Source organism: Schistocerca piceifrons, chromosome X (genome assembly GCF_021461385.2).
Source record: "Schistocerca piceifrons isolate TAMUIC-IGC-003096 chromosome X, iqSchPice1.1, whole genome shotgun sequence".
Lineage (NCBI taxonomy): Eukaryota > Metazoa > Arthropoda > Insecta > Orthoptera > Acrididae > Schistocerca > Schistocerca piceifrons.
In genome coordinates, this window is record NC_060149.1 from 316,254,740 (window position 1) to 316,266,782 (window position 12,043).

Genomic DNA, 12,043 nt, shown 5'->3' on the forward strand with positions numbered 1-12,043 from the left:
TCGTAAATTTTTACTATTTTCTGCAAATCAGTAATCTTTATGTTCAGTGAAATTCCTGAAAAGCGAGCTTCCACTGTCATATGGATAAAAGAATAGCCAAAATTTCTGAAACTGGGGCACTGCGACTTTTAATCTAAAGGCGAAACAACAATTTAAAAAAAAAGACACTTACTCCCCCCCGCTCACGCGCACGATTGTTTCAATGATTCATTTTTAAGTTCATCAACTATCCATTGTGCTCTGATCTTCTTTAAGCGAATCATTGATACCAAGCGCGCGCTCAAACATTTACTGCTCCCCTTGAAATAAGCCTTATATTGTAAGATCCTCTGAACTTAGATGACGTTTGACATGTTTCAATCATGGGAGCAATAGTTTTTCGAGAGCAAGGTTCCTTTTAAAGGACAGTTCCAATTTCTTCGTCATCCTTCCCTTATCCAAGTCCATATCCCATCCCTAATGTCCTCTTTGTCGATGGGACGTAAAATCATATTCTTTGTTCCTTCTAAGACCCGTACCCGCCTGTGAATATATCTAACTAGATCTATAAAAGCAAGACACGTTAAACGAAATGTGTCCTTTTATTATCCTCCAAAATACTACACCACTAAGAAACTACATGGCACTAATTGGTATGTACCTAATCTTACAGGTAAAATGGTGGCTTACGTTTAATGAACCGACCCACGTTGCCAGAGGCTACTTCCAGCCAAATTTCATGGCTCCACAGCTGCTGCTTCACCACTTGGGTGCCGGCTATATGGTCACGGCCAATATCCTCAAGGCACACGCCCTCGTGTATCACATGTACGACAAAGAGTTTCGTCACAGCCAACAAGGTTCGTACTGATTATCTGGTCATCAAACTCAGATACCTTATATCCTTTATGTCCTCAAATTTTATAGAACAACTGTTTAGTCGGCACTAGCACATACATCTACAGATTAATTAGCTGCTCATTATTGTTGCTGATTACTATAAAAGGTATAAACATGACGGTATTGATTTTTGCCTGACAATTACCATAAAAATTATTTCTAAAGAAACAGCTGCCCATCCTCGTTAACCGCTCATTGTGACATTTATGTCATTAAGGTCTGAACAACGATTCTTTGTAGATTCTTCAGTGGTTTGAAGTAACAACACAAATTGAGCTTATGTGAATTCACATAGGCCTATATGTGACGTTCTTTGAATAACTATACGGCAGAGTGTTGCTAAAGTCCCGTGAAGAGTGCTTATAATCCCTTTCAACGTGCATGCCTAGCGTATAAACAAAACTAAAGCTTTCTTAAAACTGTTGCTTGGGGCTCTACTTAAGCTACCCATTCCTTTGAGACAAAATCTACATTGCATTTATGCATATCATTTGCTCCCACAGTTACCTGCCCATTATGGTACAGCACTTTCAAACTAAAATTTACAAGATTCACATTTAATCTGCTTCACAACGTCATGTTAGCGGTTCAGTAATCACACACAGACCAGTCTAGCTCGAGATAACAGCCCTGCAGTGCGACAAAGAAGTGCAGCAATTAATTAGAGTACGACTGACCAGTTGTTCATCACTCCTGAAGCTCGTCGAGTACATTTGGTATGATGTAAGGGGTGATCAAAAAGTTTCCGTTCTTAGACCGTACAATGTAGTATCGGTATGTCAAAGACACAAAATCGCCGTGAGCACCAGGCTAAGATACTCGTTTGGCAGAAACCACGTCCTGCTCCGTGAAGAAGTCCGTAACTGCCTGCTGCCCATCCTCGTCCGACGGGAATCGTCGACCCTTCAAGGCCAGGACTGAAGGCGTGATAATCGCACGGGGAGGGATCAGGACTATAGGGCGGGTGCTCGAGTGTCCCCCACTTCTGCTTTACGACATCTGCGATGTGGGGACGTGCGTTATCATGAAGCAGCAGCACTCCCTGGCGCACCACTACACAACGGTGGTTTTCGACGCAAATGCTGCCCCGTACAGATTCTTTATTTTCCGATGGATATAGACGGGTGTTTGTCCTTCAGTACACAAGACAAAAATAACAACGCGATGGTCCTGTTTGGACGCATTTAGCAACAACGTCACCATAGTTCGTGTTTCCGCGTTTACCGCACGTGCGTCGGAAAAAAACGCTAATCCCCTGTCAACATGTCGGTGCTCATATACTCGAATCGGATTCTCAATGCGTTGCATATACGCTGCAGCAACCGCCTCAAACGGAAACTTTTTATTTGCCCCTGATATAATCGTGTTAAAATAAGATATTACTATAGGATATTAGAATAAAGATATTACTGTAGGATATGTAGAACCATAAACGGAAAGTGACGTTTGGTATCAGCAAAGTGTTAGAGCAGGGCTTCACAACATACGTGCTCGCGGAGCAAGCTGTGAGCAGCAAGGCGCGAGCACCGAGCAGCGCCAGCACGCTACCCCCACTACCGGACCAGAGCGGAGAGTGGGGAGAGTCACGTGGGGCACACAACAGCTGCCGCCAGTCGATGTAAATCCGCGGCCACCTGCAGGGATATCACTCACGAATTATTACTACGACAAATGAAACAAATAAAGGAGAATGTACACGTGCCACATAATTTTATTAGCTTAGTGTTTGCCTCTATCATCTGTAGACACTGAAACAAAAGAATTCCACGACAATCCTATATTTTCAACACTTTCTTCAACACTACTTAAAATATCACCTCCGGTTGTAGTGTTCTTCATGGCTACTACATCGAGGAGCTCCTCCCTCACCCAAAGATCTCTATTAACACCTCTAATAAATATGGCAAGCTGCGCTGTTCCAGTGATATCAACACTTTCGTCCAGAGCTAGAGAATACGCCATAAAATCTTTACAGATATTTGCAAGATGGCTCTGGACGTCGTCTGCCATGTCCTGTATGCGACGCATAATGGTCATGTTAGATAATGGCACAATCCGAAACTGTTCAACTTGAGATGGACACAAATGTTCCGCTGCAACTACCAAACATTCTTTTATTAAATCGCCATCAGTTAAGGGGCGCAGGGATTTTGCTAAAAGCAAAGCAATTTTGTAACCCACTCTGAGAGCTACCTCAGTTGATTTTTCTTCGTCGTCCAGATCTTCTTCGGATAGCTTCCTTTTAAGTTTAATAACTTCCTGTGCACGATCTGGTCAATCACATTTTCCACGTCCGTAGTCTTTCGCGTGGTACGACATATAATGTCGCTGCAAATTAAATTTCGTAAAAGAATTCAGCGTTTTGTGACATACTAAACATTTTGCAACACCATCTTTTTCAGTAAACAGATACAATTCCTCCCAATGGGGGTTGAACTGCGAAAACATGGTTGGGGTTACACAACGGCGACTTCACATGATTCTTAACCAGCGAAGTGACTATTAAGAGCTGATCGTAGTACTTTAAACGTTACACAGTCAGCGCGAATTCAATAGGCACGCTGCGGCCCTATTCAAACGTGCGCGCGCATTTCCCCTCCCTCCCCACCCTCCCTACTCCACGACCTTGCACCTGCTCGCGAGCACGTGCCTGAGCAGACGCGAGTACTCGGGCTCAAAACCGGCCAGTTGTTAAGCCCTGTGTTAGAGGTTGGCCTTAAAAGTAAGTTTTCAGAAATCACATTACATCTACAGTCAGCGTCATTAAGTACTACGTTGACAAAAAAAAGCAAGGAGGCTGCCCGCATTGCCAAAGGAACATTTATCGAGGCTAATAAAAGTGTGACTGTTTCTCGTTCTTGAATTGTGTTCCCCCGATGTGACAAGTTTCACCAAAATAGATCAACTCGCAAGAGGAGGTGAAGCGCTGCGCCACATCAGTTTCAAGTAACATCGAAGCAGTAATCATGGGACACTCTAAAGCAGCTCCTGTGGATGGAGCGCACATTGTCGAAAAAATTCGATGTCAGTAATGATGATTAGGTTTTGTGGGCACACGACAGCAAGGTCTTTAGCTCCCGTGCTACATGTCATGAGACTAGTGAGGAGGAAGATAGTAAAAGTTTTGAAATGAGAACTGCGAATAAAAACGTAAAGAAAGATGTGCAAACTTTCACGCCCGCACTCACACAGGAAACAACGAAAACCTCTTTCTCAAATCTAAAACATAGCAGTTAAAAGAATTAAAAGAAGACAGAAGACATCTGCGACTGGCTGATCACTGGAATAAAAGTGGACGAGCCAACCACTCTGAAACACACCCACATCTCCAGTATAAAGCTTAGGACAGAGTCCAGATGTATCAGAAAATATTACAAGCTTGACCACACTTGTCTCTTCATCAGATAAAACACAGATCAGATCCCCATCTAAATTCGCTTCTGCCCGCTTGTCACAAAATAAAATGTGGCGTACGCTGACCTGAACGCCACAGGCTCCACAGACAGGGTGTTTCTCCTGCTGGAGTAAAAAGCCATCTGTTATCGATCAGTGCGCAGTGCGGAGGTAGGTTAGGGCCACCTCATCTCGCCAGAGCGATCAGCGTGAGAGTCGCCATGGCCGGATAATTGGCTTCACCAGTCGCAGTTTGTCTGTCACTGACAGCCACTCCTCCTCCCATAACCGCATGGATCTGTGACCCACCAGCGAAATGACGGTCTACAACGGTATGGCCTGTGGAGGCCTACTTGGCGGTTCTGTAGGCTTTTTTATTTCCCAAAATTCCCACGTACCCTGCTACTCAGCAGAATGACATATTCTTCCTCCGCCGCTGTAGCAAGTATGGTTGATCGTGTATGAACTGGGCAAGTCTCTCTGCTAGGTACATGTGCTGCAACGATTGGAGAGCACTAAGGGAATCGAAGCAGATAAGAAATTATTTGTCCTGTAGACGCCGTAGCCGCTCTAATGCCTTCAGGATCTCGTGGGACTCTGCAGAAAGTACAACACAGGAATGGCGAAGACGAACCCTGAAGACACGGTCAGGGAATGCGACTGAATAGCTGAGGAACTCCCCTTGTAAGCCATCTGTGTGCACAACTTTAAAAAAGTAATGCCTAACTCAAATGCTAAAAACCAGAGATTGAAATCTAAAACTGAGAGTGCACTCTGTCTTAAAAATTCGTCAAGCATAAATAGTTCCTGGTCTCTATAGGAACAAAGATGGAGATCTATTTCAGTCTTGGTACAAAATCTTAAAACTAGCCACACCCTTCTGTCGTATTGTGGTAAGTCTAATTCAGGAGGAGGTGGAGCAGATACTACAACACACACAAATTGTTAGTAACTTATTAAAACTTGAACATGGTAAATACAAAATTGTGGAAACAATTAGTTTCCACACAGATGACATGAATCTGATGCTGTCGCTGACACTTAAAACGTTTGGCACTTCACTGCACAATGAATGTTCCCGTCAGAGTCCAATAGTCTTTAACCGATAATAAATTCAGAAAAAAATGGTTCTATTCGAACGCAGCTAGATCCGTACTACGAGTGCACTGTCGTCGTAAGCGATGATTACAAGTGGTCACTGGTTACAGAGTGAGTGCGCTGAGCTGCACTGCGCTCTAAAATAAGTAATTTTGCGGCTGCTGCGTCACAAGGAAACACTTGGGAGCGTGTCTCTGATTCGTTGATGCATTTTGCAGCAACTTTCTTTGCATGTGGTGTCGTCTTGACGTACCGACTTTTGCATGACACCTAGTTCTGCGGACGATACTACACCCATCTTTAAAAGACAACCCTTCTCGCCAATCCCATAGGACCTAATTACTCGGTGTCTAGTACGTAAGATCCTTTCATTGGTGGCCGAGCAACTGTATGGTGTGCTGGCGTGTATGGCGTGAACATTGTTTTATAGGCCTGTTGCACCACGGGGAGTCGTCACCTGATGTGAAGGGACGGTTCACCAGCCTCAACACAAAGGTCCGGTGTAGGACTGGTTAGAAATGCCCCCGTGGCCAACCCAAGTCCTTCGTGGTGCACCATGTCCAGCATCTTTAAATAAGATGTTCTGCAGACTCTTACACCGTGTACTCATAATCAAGCTAATATCAGACAAATGCCCTGTAAAACTGGAGCAGACGAGTCGGGTCTGCTCCCCTTGAACTGGGGTCTAGTAAGCGCTTTCAGGGAGTGGCTTTTCAGATCCCTAAGTTGTGGCAACCATGTAAGGTTCGAGTCAAATGTGAGGCCCGGAAGCCTCACCGTGTGTTTAAAATTGAGAACAGTGTCCCTCATCTGTGACTCAGGAAAGTTTAAAGCCGACCGGGAATGGTTAAAGAGAACGCACACAGAATTCTTGGTGGAGAATTTAACACTCCTCTTCTTCACCCAACCCTCTAAGAGTCAGTTGTAACTGACAAGTTGTTGTTGCAAGGCTCGAAGAAGAGCAAAAAAACAGAGAAGTCGTCAACAAAAAAAGAACACTGGCCAGGACATGCAGCAACAGACGTCATACTACTAATAGCTATGAAAAAGACAGTTACACTCACTACTCAAAGGGGTCAGAGAGGTCGCCACAGACTCGATATCTAAAACAGCTGGGTGAGAGGAAGGACTGCATTAAGATAGAAAGCCATCCCCGAAAACCCCATTCACGGAGCTGCCGAAGGATAATACGCCGACAAGTAATATCTTAGGCCTTCTCGATGTCAAAAAATATAAGCAGGAGGTGATGTCAGCGCATTAAAGCTTGTTGTACAGCCGCTTCTAGGAGGGCAATGTTATTGAACATGGAGCGATACCTCCTGAACACACACTGAAGGCGACTGAGGATCTGTCTCGATTCTAGGATCCAGATAAAGCGTCGGTTGCCCAACCGATCCGCTCCAATTTCTTTTCCCAACAACTAGTGAAGGCAACACTACGAAACCTACTCGGGTATGTTCGGTCCTATCCAGGATGTCTGTTTTTAAAACGGACTCTCACCACCAGTTGGGCAATTGACCTGACGTCCAAATAAGATTAAAAAGAACGAAGACTGCCTTGCTCCTCCAGGTGAGGTGCTGTAACGAACTTTGACGGACCGTATCGTGACCACACGACGCGTTACGAGCTGCAGCTAACGCAGAATCCAGCTTCCACCTGCGGAAGGGACAGTTATATTCTTCATCAGTGATGAACTGAAGTCCCAACTGCCCCTCTCAGCGGCCGCACCATAGCGCCAGAAAGCCAGATCCTGACTGGCAGTGGCGGTAATTGTGGCAAAATAGGCCGCCATAGTATAGGCAGTGTCTCATGGGGTGGTCTGGAGACTTCCATTCCCCATTACAGCACCTACTGGGCATCTCCGAAATCTCCCATAAATCCTCCAGATTGCCTCCCATACAACTGCACTTCTAGTGAAACGGTTTATGATGGTCAAGAACTGTTGCCAAGATCTGCTCTCGCTCTCCCTAACAATGTGACGACATTTCACCCTAGCTACCCATAAGGCTGAGAGGTTCTCTCCAGTTGGCTGGCACCTGAACTTAACACAGAGCTGTCCACCTGGAACTGACTGCAGAGCGGCATTCATCGCTCCACAAAGGGACAAGTTGCCTTTTCAGGTGGCCTGAAGTCTGCAGGATGAATTTTCAGCAGCATGGTGGATCATTTGGGTAACATGACCCACTCATTCAAGGTGTTCAAATACAGCAAGCTGGCTATAAAGCATCCAATCTGTCTTTCAAATCATCCATCTTGGCGGCTGTCTTTTGGCCAGCACTCTGTCTGGCAGGTGAATCCAGATTGGGAAGTGGTCTCCTAAGTGCAAGTTATAAATCACTTCCCATTGAGCGGTGTGTGCAAGGTCTGGGGAGCATGCAGCAGTGTGAACAACCCTGTTACAGTGCCGAAGTGTGTGTTCTGCCCCCCCCCCCCCCACCCCCCCATTTTACAAACACGCACGTGAGGATATGAGAAGTATCTCGAATACTTAAACCCTGGAGCAGGTGATTACAGAGCCCCAAACCACATTACATGCATTAAAATCACCATACACAATGAAAGGGTGGGGTAGATGAGTAAAGAGGTCACGGAGAGCCTCTCTCTCTAGAACCTCATTTAGCGGTAGGTAGAGCGAATGTATTCTCAACTGATGACGCACGTGTAACGATACGATAACTGCCTGCAGGTTGGTTGTGTGGGAGAGAAGCAAGGAGTGATAGGCGGATAGGCGTTGTTTACGAAAGTAGCCACTCCTCCTTTAGCTCTCTCTCAACTAAGATCATCCTTTTTGTGGAGAATCTAGCCACGCAGCTCAGAGCGTAAGACAATTTGGGATGTGTCTCTTGAATACAGAGACACATTCGTCTACCCTGAGTTAAGAGACGTTGTTCCCCACATATATTCTGAAACCATTCAAGTTCCACTGAAGTATGTAAGCCATCTTAATGGTAATCTATTCCTCTGTCTTCCTCCCTGTCGTGCCTCAGTGGTGGGGAGACTGCATTGAGGGGGGGGGGGGGGTAACTTGAGGGATTCACTGGTTCCCTGAGAGAGACGTCGACATCCATACTATCCAAAGTATGTTCATCACCTAATCCATCAGACACGACCGATGTCGCATTGTCTGATGGCTTTAGACCTGAAGGTTTCGGCTTAATGGTTTTCATCGACACCTTGGATTTTGGAGTCTGTCATACTTTCTGACATTAGGTACTGTAGCCACCATCATTGCTATGGTGGGTAGGCTTGGTTGTTGGTCTAGCGACACAGGCTTGCAGCTGCATTTACAGGTGCTGGTGGAGGTGCCCTGATCGGCTGTCAACGTCTGGGTGCCATCGCTAGTTTTCTGCACAGGCCGCTTCAGCGATGAGGCAAACGACTGCACAAAAGTGGAGGGCTGTGAAATCTTAAACTTCTTTTCCCCGTCAGAGTATGAGAGACGTTTTGTCACTTTAATATCCTGGATTTCCTTCTCTTCTGGGAAGGCAGGATATTCTTTGCTCCTGACGGGATTGGCCTTGGAGCATTGTCACACGTGGGTACAGCAGAAGATTTAGTACCAGATTCGTGTGCAGTAGAGTCGCATCCTCCATACATAGCCTGACTGTTACACCCCATGATGGTATGACTAAAGCTTTGACACCTAAAGCATCACGTCGGATTAGATGCAATTAAGGCAGAGAACGTCGGTCGGAATAAATTCAGGCAGCTTCGATAAATTGAATGTCAGAATAAAAGATGTTGACTTCTGGAGTTCATCATCAGTGCTTTATATGACAATCTGAACTTCAGTGGCCCTCGTACTTTCCCATCCTTTTGCAGTTCTTTGGTGTACATATCCACAATGTCTTGACTTATCAAAACTCCTATACGACAATTGAGCCCAGTCTGCAGCTCACATTTTATAGGATATTCTCTAAATAGTTTGCCATTTTGTAACTTGTTTGCTTGGTTGGCTGGAGTGTCTCGATCAAGAGCGTACTATCTCAAAGCCTCTTGTCAGATTTAAAGTGATCTGCAAGTCCCTGTTGCAACAGTCAGGTTACTATTCCATCACTATCCTGGGCGTCTCCACACACGTCTTCGGCCTGAAATCTCGTTGAATGGAGTAGAGCTGTCTTCAGTGATGAGTCCCGCCTCGAATTGAGCCAGAATGACTAGCGAAGACGTGTCTGGAGACCCCCTGGACAATCTGACTGTCGCCCACCTTATGGCCAGACAGCCAGGAGAGATGGTCTGGGGTGCCATTTCATTTCATAGCAGAACCTCTTTGGCTGTCATCACGACACTTTAAGAGCACAGCAGTATGTCGACGATATTCTACGCCCCGATTCGTTGCCCTTCATGGCAAGCCATCTCGGGCATACATTTCAGCGACATAACGCCTGTCCTCACTCTGCGAGAGTTTCTACTGCTTTTCTTCGAGCTTTCCAAACCCTACCTTGGCCAGTAAGGTCGTCGGATCTCTTCCCAATTCAAAACGTTTGGAGCATTACGAACAGGGCCCTCCAACCCGCTCGCGATTTTGAAGATCTAACGCTTCAATGGGACAGAATTTGGCACAATATCCCTCAGGAGAACATCCAATAACTCCATCAATCAAAGCCAAGCTGAAAAACTGCTTGCATAAGGGGCAGAGGTGGATCAACGCGTTATTGTCTTGCTCAATTTGTGAAGTACGTTCTCTTGAATAAGTCATCCATGTTTTCCGAAATTGTAATCCTTGCCTTCTCTGTACATGTAGATCACATCTACCGATTTCCGTCCCATTGGATCAGTTACTTCAGGGTGCGTCGTTTTCTTTTCTTACAATGTAGATACACCTAAGGAAGAAACCTCTTACGAACTGGAGCAGCAGCGAAGGTGTGTATGCTTGCTATCAAGTCACAGCTTCGATACATGGGTTCGAACCAACCCGTTGCAATGTTTTCTATTCGCTAGAAAGAGCATGAGTGCCGCGAAATTAAATACATTTTTATTTTAAATTGAATAAGTATTGTTGTGAGCAAGGGGAACAAGTTACCAGCCCAACCAAGTCCCTATGAACTTCGACGACGCGTGTCTGACAGTCGGTGTAAATTAGTTGTTTCTGATTTTTTTCGATGAATATATCAGCCTCTGCAAATAACAATATATAAATACCAAAAATGTTCAGATGTGTGTGAAATCTTATGGGACTTAACTGCTAAGGTCATCAGTCCCTAAGCTTACACACTACTTAACCTAAATCATCCTAAGGAGAAACACACACACCCATGCCCGAGGGCGGACTCTTGAACCTCCGCCGGGACCAGCCGCACAGTCCAGGACTGCAGCGCCTTAGACAGCATATAAATATCACGGCAGCTTTTATTCAGTTCCAAAAGAGTACGTAATCTTACAATAAATTGTCTCACCCCACGTGCATGGACGTTGACAAATCAAAACGCAGATCTTATACCACTTGGTTAACGCTCCATTAAGGGCATGTTTCCTCCTGACGTAAGCTCGCTAGACAAAATATTAGAGCGGCCTCCTTGGAGCGCTGTAGCGTCAAGCTTAGCAACGGCGCAATGAGATGTTTAACACGCAGCGTGTAAAGGGTGTCGTTCCTGCTGCGTTTATCGTTCCATGACTTGAATCCACGTATTCAAGGTACCAGGAATATGAACTGGGATGATTGTAAGGCCGTACTCCGTGACCAAATCTTGCCCTTTCTTCTACAACTTCTTGATAATACTGTGAAGATTAATGTCTTCCAAGATGACAACAAATGTGTTCTCAGTGCTGCGCACATACGTGCCTGGTTTGATGAATACTCAGACACTCCATCGCGCCTCGAATGGTCCTCTAAATCATCCCATCTTAAAAACACAGAAAATGTGTGGGACATTTTGAAGCACCTAGTGAAACGTCACAATCAACATCCCCACAATTTGGTAGCTGTGCGGGATCTAATCATGAATGATTGGCTTCGGCCGGATGCAGCATACCTGAAGAGACTTATTGGCACTCTTGGAAGGGAGATTATGGTTTGAAGTCCCGGGAAATTATGGTTTGAAGTCCCGTCGACATCGAGGTCATTAGAGACGGAGCACAAGCTCGGAAAGTTTCCAAGGATGGGGAAATCAACCGGGCCCTTTCAAAGGAACCACCCTGGTGTTTGTCTGAAGCGATTTAGGGAAACCATGGAAAACTTAAATTTGGATTGTTGGACGTGGATTTGAACCGTTGTCCTCCCGAGTGCTAGCCAGTGTGCTGGCCGCTGTGCCACCTCGCTAGGTGTGGACACTTTTCCTAGCCGATATTGGCACAATGTCTCGTGAAGGTGAATATTTTTGAGTTTTGTGCATAAATCAAGCAGCAAGTTACAGGTATCGTTAGACCACTACATATTCTGCAAGTATCCAGTCAGGAGGAAACTGCATTTGCGGAGTCTCTATGTCTTTTACAAATACAACGACCATCATCAATTGATCAATGCAACCACAAACTCGCGGTCTTTCGTTTCATTTTCATTGGACCGACGACATTACCTCACACGTGTGAACAAAGTAGCAAATAAACTCAAAAATGATGTTTCATAATTGCAGCTTGATTTTTAGTATCAATAATGGCCGCATCAGCGGTTGGCGGCCGCAGGAATTTCAGAAGCTGATAATTAATAGCAATACCTGCGCAATCGATCTATTGC

The 12,043-nt window shown here is 45.3% G+C and overlaps 1 protein-coding gene across 1 annotated transcript in view; it reads left to right on the top strand.

Moving 5' to 3' along the window:
• Window positions 1–12,043, top strand: part of LOC124722779 (myrosinase 1-like) — a 251,244-nt gene that overhangs the window by 125,432 nt on the left and 113,769 nt on the right. The window contains exon 5 of the mRNA XM_047247914.1: window positions 653–839. Within this exon, the coding sequence (XP_047103870.1) occupies window positions 653–839 (187 nt within the window). The remainder of the gene's footprint in view (window positions 1–652; window positions 840–12,043) is intronic.